The sequence below is a fragment of the Enoplosus armatus genome, chromosome 5 (genome assembly GCF_043641665.1).
Source record: "Enoplosus armatus isolate fEnoArm2 chromosome 5, fEnoArm2.hap1, whole genome shotgun sequence".
Taxonomy (NCBI): Eukaryota; Metazoa; Chordata; class Actinopteri; order Centrarchiformes; family Enoplosidae; genus Enoplosus; species Enoplosus armatus.
This window is the reverse complement of record NC_092184.1, coordinates 10,861,880-10,885,055: the sequence shown is the minus strand read 5'-3', so window position 1 is coordinate 10,885,055 and position 23,176 is coordinate 10,861,880. Positions and strand designations below refer to the sequence as shown.

Sequence of the window (23,176 nt, the reverse complement as noted above, 5' to 3'; positions counted from 1 at the left end):
GGCAGTGGAGGGGAAAGCAGCAGGGGAAGCAGCCATGGCATAGGAGTGAACAGAGACGGCTTTTCGGTCGATCGATTAGTACCCCCAGACAGACTCGTATGCATGCTAATGCATGCTAGCTCGTACTTGTAAAGAGTTTCTCACTTATCTGTCTGCAACTAATGGACCAGCAAGAGCTTGCACACACATAGTATCTATGAATACGTTTCCCAGGATTATCATATTTAATCTTTTGAATTCTGTTTGGGAATTTGCTCGATAACAACATGAGCATCAATTTTGAGTGGCAGATTGTCAGTGGCAGAAAGTCTTCATTTACTGGGATTGTGTTATGAAAAAAGACAATGTCAATAGTTTGGATTTTGTACAGTATTTTTAAAGCTTTTAAATATGTATTTATTATGGATTATTTCTCATTTTCACTTCCTAGCAGTAAAACTCGATTCACAGCCAACCTTGAGGCCAACAGCAGGATCAAGGACAGGACTTTCTATGGCTGTTTGGCTGCATTATCCTAAATGTGAAATAACAAGTGTGAAGACTGCTTGTCCTATCAGTACTTCATGTTACCAAATCCCTTGTCAGACAAACTCACACTGATAAATATTACAAGCCATTGCACCAAGTGGCCTCAGGACATGTAGACTGCAGACACTCACCTCCAGGACTTTAGGGCTGCCCTGCCGGCCTAGTGTGCCCAAGATCAGGCCCCATCTCTGGGCCAATCGAGCCTTGTCAATAGCCTGGAGCCTTAAGGCACGCATGGCCTCGTGGTCATAGTACTCCCTGGAGAACACCTTACTGTAGGGGTCATATCTATGCACAAACACAGACAGAAAAAGGCAAAGAAACATAGAGGTGAATGGAATGTATGCATAAACAGACAAACCATATTATACACATTACCATCTATTGTTCAGGTGTCTATCTTGAGGACAGAAATGCAAGAAAAGATGAGAAAATCCAATCATGAAAAGCCATCAAGTATGACAGGAGTTAGTGTATCTTAGGAAAAATTGAGGTATTTCTGAGCATCTAATCTCCTTTCCTCTGGTACGAGGAGTTCACTTGAGATTAGAATCTTGTTTATGAGAGAGACCTGTGATCTGTGCGGCAGTGCATATGTCTATAACAACACAATTTCACTTTGCATACAAACAAGACCTCAGATCATGACACTGCAATAAGATGAGTGATCGTGACTGCAAGGGATTCTTTAATTAGAATAGCATTATAAAATACCATTTCTATGCATAAAACTAGTAAAAAGTCTCTTAATAGGTGATCACATATGTTTTCACATATATATTTGAAAAATAGCTTACTTCTCTCCAACTTTTGCAGTGAGATTACTTAATAGCATTTCGGTTGCTTTCAAATTGTGTGAATAACATCAGAGCTGTAATGCTAATTGACTACTATAAACATTTTGCAGATGATGTCCGTATATAAATAACAGAGAAATGAAAAATGGTGCCACTTTGTTTCACAATACCTGTAGGCAGGGATATCTGGGTTTGCGATCATGATTGACTCCAGGTGAAATCTTCCATCTCCCAAATAACTATAGAAAAACACCAATCATTTCATTGTTAGATGTGAAGAAAAAAAATTGTGGAAAGGAAACCCCCTGTAGACAATCAAAATTCAATGTGCAATCAAAATAAATACTGGCCTATTGTTCTCCTATCCTCTCCACCAGCTAAATCCAATCCTCTAGCCTATTAACAGAAGACCAAAGTGTTCCCAGGCAGAGGTCCTGAAGCTTGGGTGGGGGGGTCTGCCCATCTTTGCTGTCCGGGAACATGACCCCAACGATTGGAGCATGCTGTTTACAGAGAATGCAAGCCCCTCCAATTAACCCAGGGTCTGCTGCTGGGGATTCAACAGAGCCCGAGCGGAGGGAGAGTTCACAAACCATAAGTACACAGCGGCATGTAGGTGCCTGAAAACACAAGGTCAGGCAGAACAGTCTCATGTAACCCTCCCTGTCAGGTTCAAGCTGAGAAGAATCCCGCTGTTAGTGTGAGGGGGCTCAGGTCAGTACCCCTACTCATTACAGTACAGTCTCAGTAGGCCTACTGGGACAGGACATGCAATTAAACCCACTAATTGGTCAGCTTTTAGAGCAGCTTGGAACAGGCTGTGGGTGGTTTGCCATATAGGCTACCAGGAGACACGTCTAGGCAAGACTGTATTTATAAGTGTGTGTGTGTCACAAATATCAATGAACAACAACACAAAATGAACTCGAGCAGAGCCTCAGTTGCACTGCTTCTCTTTGCTTAGCAACGTCCAAGGCCCTCATATAATTATGTTCCCAACAATAAGCCTGCTGCACTTCAGCCACAGTCCTCAGCTCTCTGTAGCTTTTAAAGGCTGGTGTCAACTTTCCATACGATCACAGCCCTTCCATTCATACCCTATTGTTCTTTGTAGGTGCTCTCCCTATAATGGTAATGCCATGCGTCTTTGCGTTATGCAACACTGTATCTTCACATTCACATCTTCATAAAGTTCTATTATGAGCAAGAGCTAGAGTAGAAAAGCTCTTTTCAGCTTATAAAAATACTTTTCTGTATTATAGAAATGAGACAGCTTCAAGACAGGCCTCAAAGACTAATACACCACTACTCATTCTCTATAATGCCCAAATGGCTCAAAGCTTAGGTAAAAAGCAATTACAACTAACACTTTTTGGAGGACCGCCACTCATTCCTAATTAAGGTAATAAGATGTGTTAAATGTTAATGTTGAATATGAATTTATTGTACTATTAAAAGGTGATGAACAAAACCATGCACTGGTAAGAGCTTGGTCTGTGCTGCTTTTTTTTTTTGGAGATAGTAGATAATCAATTGTGTCAATACCTTAATAGTAATTAATTGAGGTAAAAGGAAGCTTGTTAATAGAGGGAAATTATTACTCAGTGATTAAACTTTGGATACAGCTGTCACAGCATACTATATTGTATTAAATGTGTATGTGTGGAGAGAGAGAGAGAGAGAGAGAGAGAGAGAGAGAGAGAGAGAGCAGCCTAATAGATTCTCTCTCCCATCACACCCCTACACACCCCAACTCACACATCAAAGACAACGAACATTGGTTTAGTAGGTGAAGCACACCCTAACCCTTCCACTTCTTTCTCACACACACACACACACACACACACAGCTTTTGTCTCCCATAGGGCCTGGCTTATGCATATAGCAAAGCTTGTCATTGTATAGCCATTTTAATCTCATGCACTGGGAGGTTATAATCACGTGGACTAACACTAGATGTGTGTGGATCAGACATACTGGGTGATGCACCTAGACATAATTATACCGGGGGAATTACTTTATCTCACCGTGCACCACAAAGCATAGGATTCTCTCTACTGTAGAGCTGCACAAGGTGTATAGACACAAAGTGGCTGCGGAGGTGTTGTTTGTTGCCTGATCTGTTACTTTGCCAGTGATGCTTATCCTCCCTGCAGTACAGGGAGGATAAGCATCACTTTGACAAGTCTCACATGCACAGCGTTTATGTAAAAACACTGAAAAGCTAGTCTTTTAGGACACATGCAGCTACCTACTGGATTCATCATCTTTTTTCCCATTTGGAGGAAATGAAAGAGGTAATAAGAACTTAAAACAGGCAATCACATAAGCTGAAAATAATTTAAAGGCAAATGGTGACATGTTGCACAGTTTATCGCTTCTCACCACGAACTGGCCACAGTAGGTGTCACACTTTGTGAAAACAATTCTTTACAATGTGGAAAATTGGTGAGCATGTGGATGTGTTGTGATTGGTTTGAAACAGCCAAAGGTGGCCATGTCTGTCTGGCTTGACAATTCAATGCTTTGCACAGTGTGAAGGTATTTTTAGCCTCGCCGTTCTGGATCAGCATCTGGCTGTTTCTGGCTGGATATAATAGAAGCCTGATCAGAAGCACACAGCCATAGCTAGTTGTCACAGCTAGCTAAGTCTGGTGTGATGTCATACTGATTATTCCTCGTGTCACATGGGTGGGCATGGCAATGGCAGGGGTAATTATGGTAGCTGTGAGGGGGGTGTTGGATAAGTCAAGGCAGGATGGCTTTGATTATCTGGATATCTCTGCTAACTAACAGGAAGAAAGGACAGGATCTGGGCTGAAACTGTGAGGTGGGAGACAGGAGAGGGAGGTTTCTTACATTATGGCATTGACATGGCGGTCCAAGCGAGGGGAGGTACAGCCCAAAATTTCTCCGGGTGACAGAGGTCGACACTGTGGGACTAACACATCATACTCGGGCTTGAGCACTGCACTCACAGCCTGCAGCATAGAGGGAGGGAGAAGGAAAGATAGTTAGAGATTCACATGTTTTGACCAGCTCACCCTTAACCCTTTCCCTTGTTTTGGAGCAGCCCTAGGTTTTGAGTGGTTCTCCGAAAAGAGACTTATGAGGTAGAGTCTAACAGTAACTCTTAGATGACTTGTACACATCATTAGAAGTTGATGGCCAAACAGATCACGTCCAGTTTTAAGAGAGGTACAGAGAAGAAGTAAGGGAAATAATAGATATCCACTGGAAACAGTAGAAAAGGCTTCCAAAACAGGTCAATGATTAAATTTAAAAAAATTAAAAAGGAGGGGGGCAATCAAACGCAGGAAAATTAGAAAATGGAATATGCTAAATATGTGCACAAATACAGACACTCAATGGCATGAAGAATGAGCTTAATGAGGAATTAGACCCGTCTTGTTTAATCTAAACCACACATTTAATCTTTTTGTAATATATTTGTATATATTTTTGTATATTGTGTATTTTCACCTGGTCAGTCCGTATTACGCTCACTTGATATTCATTCAATTAAATTTTTGGATTATTCAGTGGGCTACCTCCAGATTATTATGTGTTTCAGTATGTCTTCCCCTCCAAATATTGTAAATTGTTTGTGTTCAATATGTCCTTATGTTAGAGGATCACATGTACAGTACTCTTTATGGATAGTGAAAGCATCCCATTATTGTTTTGTATTTAAGGTTTATGTTATGCTGTCACTTCCTGCTTTTTCATAAACATCTTGATGCGCCAAGCTTGAAATTAATCCAGAGTAGTTGCTGATCCAAGCCTTTTTTGTGTTTGTGTTGCCATTGAGTGCCTGTATTTGTGAGAAAAAAGAAAGAGTGAGGAGATAAATACACATATTTAGCATATAGCATATACAATTTTCTCACTACATTTGACAGCTCCCCTCCTTTTTTCTTTGTGTTAAATAATAGATAACAACAGAGACAGAAGACACAGAAAATGGATGCAATTGAAACATGATAAGGAATAAGCGCAGAAGGAAAAAAGAGGAAGTATTCGTCAAAGGATGAAGGATTGACAGAGACACAAAGAATGAGAAAGGTCAGAAAAGATTACACTGAAAATGTGCCCCTAAAGTGATGCTGAATGGGTCACGCATCACACTAATTCTCCCAGAGATTGAACTCCCAGTGTGGCCACTCATGATTAAAAAAGTGAAAGTGTGTGTCTACCATATGGCATGTCATACTAACAAATTATCACAATAAAAAGATAAAGATTAGAAGAATATCAACACATTAACAAGGGAAATGAATATTGAAAAGAGCGCTAATACTCAAGAAAAATCAACTCACCTACCTACATTCATTTAAGCAAAGTGAGAAGATGAGAGAACAAACAATTACAGCGAAAGAAAAAAAAGTTGGTGTGCTTGGAGGTGGAGGCACAAATTGAACGATTTAAGGCTAATTTAAGGCGGTCCACAGGGAATACGGGTGAACTCCCAGCTTCTCCCGCCCATACTGTGTGACCTCAACAAGCCTACACACCATAAGACATGAGTGAGATGGAGGCACACATGCATACAATACACAACTGCAAACACAGAGACATATGCACACAAACACCAACATATAATATGAGCCACAGGGGCAGAGCGTTGTTTAAAAATAACAGTGGTTACATTAGTGAAGGCCCAGAGTGGTGTTGGTTCAACACATCAAATGGAAGCAGCAGAATGCATTAAAGAACAGAGAGGCAGCGGAAAAAAGCTTAATACTATAGCTGCTGCCACTGCTTATGTAAAGAGCAGAGATGAGCACGACGCTGAACCGCGAGGCCTTCCGAGTTCATTCCACCTTTCAAATCCAAAATAACTGCTGCTGGATTTCTCAAACCCACACTTGAACTGAGCTTAAGTGTGGAGTGCGAGCTTGTTCATAAAAGCCAGGAACCAGAAAAGGTATACTGTACAAATGCACAGAAGTATGTATGTGCGTGTACTGTACATACAAAAATACTTGGGTTAAATAGAAAATACAGAATCACTCTACGTCAGCTCTCTCGGACACAAAAATGGACTCACCCACATACACACAAAATCAGACAGCCCCAGTGCTTAATCACCTGCAGTGCTGCCACAAACTGAATGGTGCTGACGATTGCCAGAGACTGTCCAGGAGAGAAGTTAAACTTGACCGTGTCCAGGAAGTGTGCATTGTCCATCTGGATATCCACAAACACATACAGCATCTTAATACCTGCTGTGGAGTCTATGGGGACTGCAGAGAGACAAAGAGAAAACGAAAGACAGATGAATAATTTACTCTGTTATGTCAGGTAAGCCTGTGGTATATACACTATTGATGGTTCCTCAAACATTAACACACAGCACATGGTCAGCGATACAGCTATATGGGAACACAGCACATGCATATATATATAGCTCGCAGTAGGCGCCCGTGTGATACAACTGAAACTCATTCAGTGTGAATCTCCAGCATATGCAGGAAATGATGCAAAGGCCTCAATTATTTAAGGAAGGAGAGGGACACATGCGATTACTATTAATGCCATTAATTTCACAGGCCATTTACTACGCACCCGGGCCTAGGAGAGGTAGCTAGAGACGTGCTGAGTTAGAAAAAGTAGGCGTGAGTCCAAGAAAATAGGGGGAAAGGACACCGGTAAGAAAGAAGAATTATCATTTGGGTTGATCCTCATAATTATTCTTCCTCTTGTGTTACATTTAATTTGCAAATCAAGAGCACGGGGACTTTTTTGTTATGGTTAAGCAAATGGCCCATTATGGTGCAAATGTTTTATGAGCAAGTGCAGCTCATTTGACGGCCTCGATTAAAGCAACACTGAGAGCAAGATAAGGGAGCAAAGCATGACAAGGGGGCATAAAACAGAGGGTGAATGGAGAAGGGTGGAGACTGGGAGAGAACGCGAAGAGCTGTGAGATACACATCTTCGCAAAGGATTACAGGCAGATGGGATGGAAACCAGGAGTGAGGAATGAGAAATTCCTATGAAAGTAGGCTGGAAAACGCTGAAATTCAATATGGGTGGTTGGGGGTAGGCGGTTTAATAATGTACTATATAAATTCCAAAAGATAGGGCATGGAAGAGATGAAGTGAAAAAGTAATAGGATACTGTGTGTGTGTGTGTGTGTGTGTGTATGGATGTGTGTTTGAGGGTTGGGGGGGGTGGGTTGTCAATTAACTGGCAACAGAAGTGATGAATGGGCTCACATCTCAGCTGAGATGGAAGGGAAGGAAGTGGATAGGGATCTAAAAAGGTGAGCTTTGCTGCAGGCCACATGTTGAGTGAGAAACCAACGAGTTAAATATATCATGACGCTAAAAGGGTTGGAGGAGTTGAGTAAAAAAAAATCCAGACTGAGACAAACAGCTGTCTGTTGCTTGTTTATAGGCACTCCCAAAACATAAAGGGCAAAGAAAAGTGACATCGATCTGTGTTCACATTAGCATGGTAGCCTGAGAGCACTTAGACGCTGCAATTAGACCCGAGTCAATGAGATGGACAGGACTCACTTGCGCCATCACTGGTTTTATTCATCTCCGTGTTAGAGCAATAAGGTCACTCAGAACAGCTGCCTATTATCGTCCATGTAAACAAATACACAGGTACATTCATAGCAAGTGGAATTAAGAAAAGGTTGGACATAATTATTTACAAATGGCTTGTTTACCAATCGATGCACAATACAGCAATCACTTGGCACCTTTAATGTATGGTCCTGAACTGATCTATGTCTAATTTTGTGGCAGTACGACTTTAGTCATATCAGATTTGAACTTTTCTGCCATTATACTGCAACATTTGCTGTCTGCGCTGGCCCTACCACTAGAGGAAAGTGGTAATGGAGGTGTTCTGTGGATGAACAACAAAACTTTAGGCCCGATAATTATTTGTAATTTTTTGTTTGTTTTGTTTGCAATTTTTCAATATAAAGGAAATTGGATGGCACACACTCTGAAGTTTACAAATAGGGCGTTGAAATGAGTGCTGCATGTCAATGTGTCCTGAAATTGTTGTTGTTGTTATTATTATCATTGCTATGATATCAGAAAGAAATTAGCAATGGTTGTTGAATTGTGACTGCACCTGAAGTTTAAAGTAGTGTGACTGGATTCTGTCTATGTCCAGGCTATTTACACTTGGGGCAAATCTATCCTCAAATGTCATTATTGTTTTCCCCAACTGAAGTAATACATACAGGTAATACATGTCTATGGATGGGAACTGGCCTGTTATTTAAACCCAACTGTCAAGCTGGTCCACGTCAATAACACTAGCTCAAACTAAAGTTGGTGCGTTGGGTAAGTTTTTCTAAAATGAGTCATGCCACCAAAATAGTGAGGACCTGCTTGTGATGTGGAAGGAGGTCCAGTAATACTAACAGCTATGGCACCTGGCCTGGTATTATCTGAGCAAGGCTGCCATGTCTTGCCAGTTTCTTTTCTTTTTTTTGGTAAATAACCACAATTAAATGTATGGAAAATAAAAATAAGTTTAATTTTGGTTTCTCTATTGTGCTTCCTCTCGCTCTTGCAGAGTGAGTGGTCCTTTTCCCTTTTCTATCTGGGTGTTTTCTGTTCAGACTAGTCAGATATTCGCTTCACAAAAATGTTGTTTAAACCTCAGTAAGGTTAACTACAATTCCCATCCCTCATATCAGCAAATATTACTTTGACTTTAAAACACACAAAAACATGGTTTCATGATGTTGCCCATATTGTCCTGCACTAGAAGGGGGTGCTTTATGATGACAAAAGATGAGATGGCATCAATATTCAGAAGCAGATACTGCAGAGGAAATGAAAGGGGAATAAAGGAGAGCAGGAGAGACAGTTTCTCTATGAGTCAGTCAGAACACAGCGGCTTTAATCTCCAACAGGTATCTGACATCTTGGGATACAGTGCAGATGATGTCCTCGTGACTGAGTGATGAAGGTCAGGAACACACACACACACACACACACACACACACACACACACACACACACACACACACACACACACACACACACACACACACACACACACACACACACCGGCATCCTTACACACGGTTCATCCAAGCTCTTTGAAAATCTCTTCCATCAATTAATATCTGATCTAACTTCCCACCACCCACAAAGAATTGATCTTTGGTGTCTTTATCTTTGCCTTTATTGGGCGCTTCTGAGCGTAAACGGAAATGTGTAATCATCTTATCTCTTATGTAAACATACACGCATGCACTCACATAATTCCTCCACAAATATCATCTCAAATAATGAATGTTCACTCACTCCACACACACAATGACAAACAAACAAAAAAACAAAAGTACAAAACAACACAACAGAGAGGGAGCTTTTCAGTGTATTAAAATTCAGTTGGTCATTTCTGGTATTTAGGAGAGGTTGTTCTGGCAGGGATATATCAAAACTATTGATTTAGCATTTCCTCCCATGTTCTGCAAGAGACAGACAGCAGGGGCGAGGGTGAAGGTCCTCAAGAACTGCATGAGGTTTTCAAAGGACGGCTCTAATGCATGTTCCCCATTGATCTTCCGGGTAAATGTGATGTCCAGGCTCCAAAGGTCTGATGTGCCTTCCATACTAGAGCTGGGCAGGCTGCACTAACTAGTTACGTTTTCCGTTGATCGATAGCTTTGTCTGTCGGTGTGCCTGTGCCTGCCTGCGTTCTGACTTCTTTTCACGCTGCACACTCTCAGTAGGCGGAAGTCCTTGATGCTTGCACACTTCATGTTCCTTCTGTGTGGTAAAATCTGCAAACAGAGTGATAGAGAGACAGACAAACATGCACACGGACCGGTAAAGAGACTCACTGAGACAACTGTGGCCATAGTGCACCATGAAATCAGCTCCCAGGGCTCGGGCGGTGAAGTCGTCCAAGCAGCAGGCCCCGTACGTCACGTCCCCCATCACAATTGTATCTGCCTCCGTGAACCTGGGATACGCGCACACAGAGACACTAATCAGCACAGTCACAGACCATATGCACATCCTGTTGTTCGTTACCATAGCGATCGATACGCATAGCATGCCGGGCACGGTGTGATTATGAGAGAGCTGAGTAAGATCAATCCCTATCCACAGATAGAGTACACTATATCTGACATCGTTGTCAGTCAATGACTGACTCACAGCATATCAGGGTGACACACTGCTATTCTTCCGATCCTCATGACCGACAGCCAAAGGCCCGAGTGCGGCACAAGCTGTCTGGTAGTTAAAGCCCTGCCAGAAGAGGGTTAATAGGTCACCAGTCAGCCTGGCCACAGAAAGTAGGATTCACAAAGGGAAGAAGAAGTAGGAGATAAGGGCTAGGACTGGTAAACATAAGCAGATTAGAGTTTGTAGGGGCCTTGGCTCGTCTACGTATGGCCTGGACTCACAGCACATCTGCCTGGGAACAGGAGAAACAGCCTCAGCAACAGTTTGTGTGTTGCAGCATGAGAATAAACTATTCAGACTAGATGCTTTATGCCACAAGTAGGTTGTGGGACCGTAGCACAGACCATGTGGGCCTAACGTTCCACTTTGCAGCTGTAATAGAAAAAAAAAATCATGGCCTTCTTGAGAGGAATACCACCAAATTACACTGGCATCTGTGGACCCAGATATGTTAGAATGAATTGCTGATCGCACTACGGAAAAACAAGCTCTTTATTTTATCGCCCTTTATGGGCAAATAAAATGCTAAGTAAACCCATAAAGGCTAAGTAAAATGAATAAAGCCTGAGAGTAACAGGGAGGAAGCACAAATGAACAGAAGCTTGAGGCATTGTAGGGGAGGAAAGATGGGTAGACGAGGGGGTGGTTGTAAACGGTGGTTGTTGCCAGGTATTTGTGGCTGTATTCTGACAGATTTAGGCTAGACAGAAGGGGTAGAATAGAGATGAGACAGGGCTTGGGGAGAAGAGGGAAGTGATAAACAGACATGGCTGCACACAGAACAGCATCTGTAGCAACCAACAGACTCTTAGTAATGTGTCTCCTGCTGCCCAATCTTTCAACCCACATCCACTCTCTCTGTTTATTCCTCGCTCTGCTCCTCGCAAGGGGTTTCAGACAAAGTTTCTATTTAGCCTTTCCTCTCTCATTTTCTCTGATGTAATCTCTGGTTTGCACTCTCTCTGGACTCCTCATCATCGCCCCCTAGTTTTCTATATTGTCTCTCTCTCTCCCTCTCTCTCCTTATTTCCCTGTCCCTTCTCCTCTAATGGTGGCTCTCAAGTGAAGGGCAGTGCAGGCCAGCTGAGCCCAGGAAAACACAGACAGAGCAACTCATCTGCTAAATAAATATTTGCCTTCGAAGATTTGTATCAATTATCCTCCCTCTTGTCAGGGTCTTGATTTTATCGACGTGTCTCTTTGTACTGGGTAAACGTGCGTATGCAGCCGACAGCAGAAAGGTAATTATGGGTTCCTAAAAATGAATAATCACACAGGTAGTTGGAGGTCTGTGGACTTGTGCACTAGTTTGTTCATTCACTGCAGACCATTGTTCTTTCATCGCAGTCCGCTGACTTTGTTTTGAGCTGCATAAATGTGCATCAACCTTTCAGCTAAAAATACACAGCCTGCCCACCAGAAAAAAAGAGAGACTATTCCCTGCAACGCACTGCAGACCATGCAGAACAATCTACAATGCAAAACACAGCACTCCAGAAGATTATTGTATCTAATCAGCCATCTATCTGCCAGAAATACCATTATCACGTTATCTCCATTGGCAGTGCAGGGCATATCTAGTTATTTCAAGAGTGAGTACACTGAAATTTCATGGTAATAAATGCTAAGAATATGATTAAGAGGCCCACAAGTGACGTGATGCTACTGGGACATGGGTAGAGTAATTACTGGGCAACATATAGTCCCATATCCCACTGGGAGATAGGAAAAGAGGGAAGATAGAGTGAAAGAATGTCAGAGAGAGAATCAGCGTTAATCAAATCCTATTTCTAACACTATCGCTACGCTATCTCACACAGGATATACTATATGACTGGTGGGTACATATAAAGCACAAATGTCCAGCAATGCCTCCTCATTTCCATTTATTCCTCTCTCCATCTCCTCAACAATCCCTCCTTCCTGCTTGCACTCGTCTCTGGTGTCAGTTGCTTTCCTGCTTCCTTCTGTATATCAGCACTGGTTTTGCTTCATCTCAGGGTACTCAGTTCAGCTATTTCAGCTGAAATGTCATTAAGATCTAATTAAGATGTCAGAGAAACTTGTGAACTCCATAACAGCCCTTGTTAATTAGCTCTTTAGCATACAGCTCAATATGTGTGAGAAATTGCCAACTGATTTGAATCTTATAAAAACCACTGCGCTGGTGTGTGCCGCAAACACAAGTCTAAGAGCACACTGCAGTATCCATACACATACGCCAGCATGAATGAGCCCACGCGCACCCACACACACACACACACACACACACACACACACACACACACACACACACACACACACACAATTGTGGATTTAGAACCAGCTGATTGTATCACTGTTTATCGACATGTTAAGTAGCTGATATGTTTTATATAAATAGAATCTCACTCAGCCCCATTGTTGTCCTAGTATGGCAGCATAGACATGAAAGCAGACTAATCCTTCTCCTCCTGTCCTCTCGAGACGATATACTTTTCTGACTTTGACAGGAATTTCTTCTGATGCTGGCATAAAAGAGGAACTTGTTGGCACCAGTGCCTTACAGCTCGGAGATGTTGCAGCAGACAAAGAGAATGAAAAACTTCTGCTGTCTCCGAACCATCGCATTAGCACTCACAAAGCCATTCTGTCGCCGATGACACTAATCAACTAACCGTTGATTTGAAGGATGAAGGTTTGCTGCGTTTTGAGATGTGGGAATTTGCAGGTAATTTTCGCTTTGACACTCAGCTTTACTCTTGGGCCTATCAGCTTGAGAAAGCATTACACGGACACCTTTATATGCACAAACTGCATGCTGTTCTTAAAATTTCAAAAAATAATATTTGGGCTGGCTAAACAATAAGGCTGGATGATACATTTTACTGTAGTTACACTTTTTTCTGGATTTTTCTGCATGCAGATTACCAGTTGTAAAATGGACACAAATCAATAATCTCATTCATGTCCCAGACATGTTTAAAGGTGTAGAAGCACTATATTTTGATACTTGGTTATTGTTTGAAACAGTAGCCATGAAGTACATTGTCATATTTGTGTGAATGTGTTAATGTACAGAATATGAATAATTGCTAGCCATGGTTTGTTTCATTCTAAACCATCAATATCATCAATATAGCTGTATAGCTAACTAATTGCAGCTTAAATTGTCAGCTATAATGACAAACCAGCCAATAAAATAGACCTTCTTAAAAATGTTCTATAAAGGTTTTGACTGGCACCAAATTAAACTGACATAAACAAAGCCACCATACCAAACTCCCCTCAAAACTCCATCAAACCTTTTCTATGTCTGGATTGTCCTCTATATAATTGTTACTGTCACTAATTTTCTTGAACAGTTAATCAGTCTACCTACTTGGCTATATTGTATGTATAATACATCTTATTCAAAACACTATAACACATCAATCACATTTACATTGAGGTACTGAGTAAACAATATTGCGATATTTGATTTTGACAGCATTGAAAAGCTCTATGGGCGTTATGCTTAGGCTTGAGTTCTAAAATGCTCATGTATCCCACATCATCTCCACTGTAACAGAAAGAGGGTTAAGTGCCTTGTTCAAAGGCAAGGCAGAATGGAGAATAAGGGGAAATGTGACTGCTTGACTTCCCAACCTTCGTGTTTTCATACTGGTCTGATAGTGTAAAGGAAGCAGTGGTAAAAACCTCTTATGACGCTTCTCTATACTGGTGTGCAGAGAGCAATCAGGCCCATCTCAGAAGAATGAGCTGTTATGAGCTGCATTAGTGCTGCTTGTCATGCATTTCCTTGGCAAATGTGTGGATGGTCAACAAGACTGTCAGACAAAAAAAGGGGAAAAAAACTGGCAACAACTTAACTTTTCACAGTCCTGCTATCATCAGGTGGGCTAATCCAATTTGCAAATTTGCATGATTTCTTATTTCCCTACCGATGTGATTTAATTTGTTCAGCAGTAACTTCGCTCGTCAGGTGCAAAATAGGTGAGAATTGTAAACCTCACAGTTTCATGGTACCCGTCATGGCAAGCAGAAAACTTGATGCTGTCTAGTGTTGATACCGAATGGTAATTTTCATGGTATCAAGTATTTACCATCTAATCAAGTCATTAAAATTATGTTATGATAGGCAGTTATGATAGGGAATACCAGCAACCAACCACATGTTACTCTGGCAGCGGTAGAGCTTGGTTGTTAGCACTGTCCTCTCACAAGAGAGAGTTCTGGTTTTAATCTTCAGCCAAAGCCATTTCTATGTTATAGTTTGCATGTTCTCCCGGTGGGTGTGGGTTTCCTCCAGGGGCTCTGAGTTTTCTCTCATACTCCAAACACATTCAAATGGATTTGGGTCTCTACATTGCCAAGCAGGATTGTGAATATGTTGACCCTGATGGATTGGAAACCTATCCAGACTATTTCACTGCCTCTCACTCATGCTGGGACTCCAGACTTTCTCAGCATCCTCTAAATTGTATTTTTACAATACACAGTGTTACCATGTGTTTTCTTGTCAGGCCAACCTATTCCGTTCTACAGTATCTACTATGTATTAATATACAATAAATTATACTTTCTTCTGGATTCAATTCAACAAAGAACTTTAGGAGAATATCCTGCAGAATACAATTCAATTCAATTCTTTTTTTATGTAGCGCCAAATCACAACAAAAGTCATCTCATGACACTTTACAAATAGAGCAGGTCTAGACTGTACTCTATAATATTGTTACAGAGACCCAACAGTTCCCACCATGAGCAAGCACTATGGCGACAGTGGCAAGGAAAAACGTCCTTTAAGAGGGAGAAACAAGCCAGAAGCATCAGGATCTTTATTGCCCATCGGCAGCTGTTAATAGGCAAGTTAACCTTGACGTGCACATATTAGCATTTACAGTTTATGAAAGCAATACTTCAGTCAGTAAAAGTAAAAAAAAAACAAGCATATATTAGATATCAAGTTAATACTAGCTGCATATAAATCACAGGTGCACATACAGTGCATCCGGAAAGTATTCACGGCGCTTCACTTTTTCCACATTTTGTTATGTTACACCCTTATTCCAAAATGGATTAAATTAATTTTTTTCCTCAAAATTCTACACACAACACCCCATAATGACAATGTGAAAAAAGTTTTTTTGAAATTTTTGCAAATTTATTAAAAATAAAAAACTAAGAAATCACATGTACATAAGTATTCACAGCCTTTGCCATGAAGCTCAAAATTGAGCTCAGGTGCATCCTGTTTCCACTGATCATCCTTGAGATGTTTCTGCAGCTTAATTGGAGTCCACCTGTGGTAAATTCAGTTGATTGGACATGATTTGGAAAGGCACACACCTGTCTATATAAGGTCCCACAGTTGACAGTGCATGTCAGAGCACAAACCAAGCATGAAGTCAAAGGAATTGTCTGTAGACCTCCGAGACAGGATTGTCTCGAGGCACAAATCTGGGGAAGGTTACAGAAAAATTTCTGCTGCTTTGAAGGTCCCAATGAGCACAGTGGCCTCCATCATCCGTAAGTGGAAGAAGTTCGGAACCACCAGGACTCTTCCTAGAGCTGGCCGGCCATCTAAACTGAGTAATCGGAGGAGAAGGGCCTTAGTCAGGGAGGTGACCAAGAACCCGATGGTCACTCTGTCAGAGCTCCAGAGTTCCTCTGTGGAGAGAGGAGAACCTTCCAGAAGGACAACCATCTCTGCAGCAATCCACCAATCAGGCCTGTATGGTAGAGTGGCCAGACGGAAGCCACTCCTTAGTAAAAGGCACATAGCAGCCCGCCTGGAGTTTGCCAAAAGGCACCTGAAGGACTCTCAGACCATGAGAAACAAAATTCTCTGGTCTGATGAGACAAAGATTGAACTCTTTGGTGTGAATGCCAGGCATCACGTTTGGAGGAAACCAGGCACCGCTCATCACCAGGCCAATACCATCCCTACAGTGAAGCATGGTGGTGGCAGCATCATGCTGTGGGGATGTTTTTCAGCGGCAGGAACTGGGAGACTAGTCAGGATAGAGGGAAAGATGAATGCAGCAAAGTACAGAGACATCCTGGATGAAAACCTGCTCCAGAGCGCTCTTGACCTCAGACTGGGGCGACGGTTTATCTTTCAGCAGGACAACGACCCTAAGCACACAGCCAAGATATCAAAGGAGTGGCTTCAGGACAACTCTGTGAATGTCCTTGAGTGGCCCAGCCAGAGCCCAGACTTGAATCCGATTGAACATCTCTGGAGAGATCTGAAAATGGCTGTGCACCGACGCTTCCCATCCAACCTGATGGAGCTTGAGAGGTGCTGCAAAGAGGAATGGGTGAAACTGCCCAAAGATAGGTGTGCCAAGCTTGTGGCATCATATTGAAAAAGACTTGAGGCTGTAATTGCTGCCAAAGGTGCATCAACAAAGTATTGAGCAAAGGCTGTGAATACTTATGTACATGTGATTTGTCAGGTTTTTTATTTTTAATAAATTTGCAAAAATCTCAAAAAAACTTTTTTCACGTTGTCATTATGGGGTGTTGTGTGTAGAATTTTGAGGAAAAAAATGAATTTAATCCATTTTGGTATAAGGCTGCAACATAACAAAATGTGGAAAAAGTGAAGCGCTGTGAATACTTTCCGGATGCACTGTATGTGACAGTATGGTATGAGCTTTCATTTTACATTAATGATATTAACCTCTCGGTTTCTTGAACAATGGTAAACATATTCTTTCCCCTGAGTTAATATTATTTCAAACATCTTCTAGCATTCATCTGTTTTTAGATTATAGCAGATGTTGCAAGGCAACAATTTAACTTTGCATGCGCCTTTATGTACTTATACAAAAATGCACAAAATCACAAAAATACTAATAGTAATTAATTATCAGCTGAGACCAATTGATGCCTTATTGACAGAAGCATCTTTATAATTATTGTGGTGGCTTCTCGTTGTGTTTTTGAGTGGTGTTCGCCCAACTTACTAAACCATTACTGATGCATCTATTTAATTTTACTGTCTATCTATTTTAGTAATAAGCCCATGGGAAGTTATTGCAGCAGAAGTTAAAGAGCAAGATTTTAAATTTTTAATGTCACTATGCATCATAATGTGCACTTCTTTTACTCCTACATTAAGCCCAATGTTTGTCATAACACAAACACGGATTGTGGTCGAATAGTCTTTTTTAGCTTCGGAAGGTTCCTAACTGAGTGAAATGACCTGGAAGTATCTAAGAGCGTATGGTGAGTATGGTGAGAGCTGGTCGAATTCTCTAAATGCTAAGGAAAGGTGCTTCAGTGCAGTTTAGCATAGGGTACACTGGACCATCCCTTACCAAAGGAAAGTAGATAATGCCATCCCACAATTCCTTGCAGCAGCAACATTTAAAGAAACCATGGCAGTCCCACGTCAATAACATCCGTAGCCTGGTGTGAGTGCAGTCGGATTCTCTTGGCGCCGCGGTTGTCTTTTCCTTATGAATTCTCCTTCACATCTTTCCTTGACCTCATGACGTTTTCCATCGAGGTTGAGGAAAAGTGTTTAGGAAAAGACATAAGGTGTAATATTTTGACTATTCGAGTGTGTCACCTCAAAATCTTAACGCAACGCAATGCAATTGAAAACTTGTATACTGTGGTGAGGGAAACATTCTGATTAGCTTCATACCGCCCTGTGTGGACCGATGCTTGTTACCTCCATCGGTCCAAGAGCACACATTGGGACGTGCGATTTTGCAGGCTGGGCCAGGCGTTGTCATTTCATGTACTTGCATGGACCATGTTTGCGGCCTTAGACAGCTTCACCTGGCATGTTAGGGAGCACTCAGTGAGCATCTCAGCTCACTTTTACTTTCTCTCTTTGCCACAGCATGGCATGAAGATGTAATCTCCCCAAGTAAAGAGAATCTGATGTGCCAAACTTGTGTGGGCGAAGTTAGATTATCCCTTTAGCTGCTCCTGCGCTTATTTATGATATAATGAGGAGTGTCGGAAGTTTCCAAAAGATCTACAGAGCTACTCTGATTCAGTTGGCTCTTCTTCAAAGAATTTTCTTTACCATTGCTTGGAGCTCATAATAAAACAGATGTCTCAATAAAATGCTTTTTAACTATGTTATTGGTAAATAGGACATGAATTATCTAAAAAACTTGAGATCTTCATGAACATATGAGGGTCTATACTGAATTCCTCTTGAAATGGTTCAAGGTCTAACTACTGTACTTACTGTGGGCCCTGAGTACAGTCTTTTAATTGACTTGTATCATGTAAAGGACTGTAAAGGTTATAGAAGAACTCCAGAATTTAACAGAAGGAGTTAACATATTTCAAACATGTTGATTTGTTGAACATGTTGACACAGGCACAGCTAGACTAACTTAAACTACCTTTGTGCATGTTTGTGTGCACACATTTGAATGAGTGAATTAATCATTGTGCAGCAAGAGGAAAATAAATGAGTGGGGGAATTAACAAGGGGAAAGTAGCAGTTCTTTCTGTTCTTGAGGATCTCATGATCGCGGGCACAACTGCACATTCAAAATTAATGTTTTAAATGAATATGGTCTGGTGTGATGTACCTTGACCCTGGTGAATATATGGACAGGAAGGATTAGACTAGACCAGAGGCACTATTCTTATTCCAAAAAGGCCAGTCTGTATCATTACCGTCTCCTGGCAGTCTGAGAGGAAAGTTGCAGTACACTCCACAGTAGGTTCTCTGTCCATATGACTGTGCTGCCAGTGAGATTTTTACATCTGAAGTCTAATAATAGCAGAGGTAGCAGACTGGTCTCATAGGAAAGGAAGTGACAAGCAGGTCAGAAAGGTGGGTACAGGTGCAGCAGCACTGCTCTTGCACAGTTGCCACTGATATACTGTGGGCAGACAGCTCAAATGAGCATATGTGGCGTGTTTGCATACCAAGTCAAACCATGCACTCTCTCACACACACACAAGCTCACCTTTCCCTGTACACAAAATACATGTGTGAATTAATTCCTACATCTGGCAAAGGCTCATCTTTTATTCCATTACATTTCAGACATCAGCCCCAATCGGCCCATTGTGTGTCTGTGAGTGTGCTTTGGCACTGGGCAGAACAGATTGGCCCAGGAAAAGAGGCTTCTACCGAAGGTGACAGGGTAGCTCAGCAGAGATGAACTGTCATTATTTCCTTCTTAAATGAGTTCAGTTTAGGTAAATGAGGAGAAAAAAAGATTAAATCAGAAAGAAAGGAGCAAAATTAAAGTCCAGTGGAAGAGATAATGTTGAGTGGGAGATGACACAGAGGGAAACCAAGAACACGTGAGCTGAAAATCAGAACGGGGGAACTCGAGAAGTGCGTTCTACAAAAGACCAAGAGAGAAAGATGAGGACAGAGAGAGCGCGAGAAACAGAGAGGGGTGATAACGACAACCAGGAGAGGACAGACCATGTAAGACAGATGAGCTGTTTGCTGCCGGGTTTGTAATATTAGCAAATCTGATATCTATAATCTGCTTTCTGAACATATAACATAGAAAATATCCTGACAAAGTGCTCCCCTCCAAAAATAAATTTGGAAAGGGGAACTGGGCAGAAGGACTAAATGATCTCCACTCCTTCTCTCGTTGTGTATATCTTCCACTCGATATCTCTCCCTGTCTATTTCACTATATTTCATTGTCATATTGACACAGGAAACCTGGGTCGCCTGTCTTCCACTGAGAAAATCCGGTGACAAGACCCCCTGTAAAATATGACAGGCTAACTGCAGCCATTGAACATCTGCCAGGAAAGAGTAAACAGAGAGACATGAGGCAGCGAGTACGGGTTGATGCTTAGACAGATGTTTTCAGTAATACCATTAGATAATCCTTTAACTCCCTGAAAAACAAGATCATTACTGCTATTTCTGTGAGTGTATCGCATCTATTTGTCATGGCATTTATTCAAAAGCCTGAGCCATGGGTCATTATAGAAAAGCCTACAGCTTTATCAAGATAGAGCCCTGAACTGCACAGCATAGCAGAGCGTGTTTAAAAGAGCTGCAATCCAATTTACTAAACAAAACAAAATGATGATATGGCAACAGCTATTACAAGTGACTGCTGTTGTGCTGATATTGCTCTAGGAGGTGAAACCTCAGAGCTAGGCCTACAACCAGGAACAGATCTAATCTCGAAGGATCTCTAAAAAAATAAAAATAATCCAGAAAAGTAAATCTAGTTTGACACAGTGGCTATCAGATCTGTGAGGGTATAAAGACAGGAATCAGGATAAGAGACCAAAGGTGACAGATAATGGAGGTATTAAGTGCTATTGTGCCTCTGCAAGAAGAGAAGACTAAAGCTTCCTTAGAGCTGCGGTTGCTGGCTGAAACAATGAATTCTTGCTTAGCGAGTTGGTTTAAAATATGAACAATTTCTCAACAGCATTAAATACTCATGACTTGAGAATAATCAAAGTTAAAGTTCTGAATAAAAAGTTATTGTTTATTAAAGCGGCTATAATTAATAGGGGTGTACCGGTACACAAAATTCACTGTTCAGTATGTATGTACAGCAGGGAAAACAAAAAAAAAAAAAACATTGAAAAATGTTTCAAAAACATTTTGAAAAATGTAAACATTCAACAGTGGCTCATTGGCCATAACTCTTACTGTAACAGTTACAGCACTCAAATACTGACATATTGTCAATAAGAACCCCCCCCACAAATATCTGTAATGTTCCATCATTAGACTCTGACCTGGATCAAGTTACTATGTGTGATGGGAAAGGGGTCGTTCGTAGTAACAACCTCACAAATAATTTTTACTGGGCATTGCACATCCGCTCACCCTTATGGAGCTTTACGGCATCTTTAGTTGTTCTGGCTTTCTGGCCCGCAACTTTACTTTTTTGGTTTTGGCTCTCATAGCGTGGTTTTAAGCTAAAAAGCTCTGAAAACACACAGTGTGCTACCTGCCCAGCACCAAACAGCAGCCAGACAAAGTTAGAGACTATAGCTGGTGAACATAGTGGAGCATTTAACAACTAAAGTGACAATATCACCCACAGGTAAAGAGATATTTTCCTCAAGGAGAGTGAATATTAGACTTATATTCATCAGATGGCCAGAAACACGACTCCAAATGAATTATAATGTTGCTCCATATCTACTGGATGTGCAAATTGTCAACTGTATGCTAACAAGTTTGCCATATTAACTTAAAAGATGATAATATGTCAGTGTTGTATTCACAGCTTGTTTCCACAACTTGTTACTTTTTCCAACTCAAACCAGTGTGAGAAGCAAGGAAAAAAAACATAAATACAGAAATCTCTCTTGAAAAATAATCAAAACTGTTCTAACTTTTGCAGAAAATTTTATATTGATGTGGGACCCCAATGCTCATAGTACCAAAGTGATTAAGAAAATAGGTTTTCAGGGCCTTCAAAATTCATCAGACCTGTACGACTCACAAATGAGTCAATTTACTACCAAGATCAAGCCCAATGAAAACATGCTGCATCTGCACATTGGAAAAAACAATATTTATCCAACACAGTACATCACTGCCTTTTTAGCCACAATCCTTATCACATAAAATTCAACTCGAAAATCCCGATTATAAAAACCTTTTCTTGTAGCGATTGATGAGGTCACATCCATCTAATCCCTCTTTCATTCATCCCTAAGGCTTCGCTCCATCGTCTGTCACTCGGCTCCCTCAGGTCATTTCACAGTCTCTCTCCTCTCCCTTCATTTTCGCAAGCTTTTTGACTCTTTTCGTCTCTCCTTATGCTCCTTGTCATAATTTCTCCGAGCTGCAGTCTATCATGACATCTCTCGCTTAATTTTTGGGAACGCCTACTCATTAAGATTTTTCTTAATGCTTGATGAATCTAGGTGGGTCTCAGTGATTGAGTTGTCCTTCATTTATCCTCTAAGGAAAAAGGACATTCTCATATTAGCTGCTGTTCTCTTTTCTTAATAGAAAGTGTAGTTGCATTAATCCTCAGTAATCCCTTTGTGCAAGTTCTCTTTTCCACTACTCCACTATGCTTACTCAGCTACTTTTATTGTGGTATATACGTGTTAACGTTTGTAGACAACTATGAACAAAATAGTGCAGAAAATATGACAAAAGTGCACATTTTCATAATAGAAAAGTTGTTGTTTCATGTTGGAGAATGAATCCTGTCTGTCTTTTGCTTGACATACATTAGGCCACGCTCACAACACTCAATGATATTTGAAGAGAGTGTGTATACACTAAATTGCAGTTCTCAATGTCCCTATGAGGCAGAACTTCAAATTATGCTTTCATACATTTCTTTTGTTGTTTTTATTCTTTTCAATTTTTGGATTGTGCAACCCCAATTTGTGTCCTTCAACTGCCATACCAATGTCAGTGGAGTTACTGTGAAAGGACATTTTAAAAGCATGTTCTTCCAATACATTCTTTCCAGGCTGTGCATAATATTACACGGCTCTCTGTGAGTGCAATTACATAGACATGTCCCTGGGACTGTGCCATCCAAAATGAGAGCGATTATGGCCGGTCTGAGTGGTTGTGTTGGAGACAGAACAGAGGGGAAAAGAGGGACTGTAACCTTCAGCACTAAGCATTGCTTATCTCTTCCACACACTCTCTCGCTGATGACTTCATAAATTAGAAGTATTCAGTCTACGATAACACTGGTGGTCTCTTCACCGGTGGAATGAGCAAC

The 23,176-nt window shown here is 41.2% G+C and overlaps 1 protein-coding gene across 2 annotated transcripts in view; it reads right to left on the bottom strand.

The window, feature by feature from the left end:
* Positions 1–23,176, bottom strand: part of dph1 (diphthamide biosynthesis 1) — a 55,938-nt gene that overhangs the window by 11,469 nt on the left and 21,293 nt on the right. For both annotated transcript variants that reach the window (XM_070905806.1, XM_070905807.1), the window contains exons 4-8: positions 10,157–10,278; positions 6,417–6,571; positions 4,185–4,306; positions 1,496–1,564; positions 660–816 (exon numbers count right to left, since the gene is read on the bottom strand). In XM_070905806.1, the coding sequence (XP_070761907.1) occupies positions 660–816; positions 1,496–1,564; positions 4,185–4,306; positions 6,417–6,571; positions 10,157–10,278 (625 nt within the window). The remainder of the gene's footprint in view (positions 1–659; positions 817–1,495; positions 1,565–4,184; positions 4,307–6,416; positions 6,572–10,156; positions 10,279–23,176) is intronic.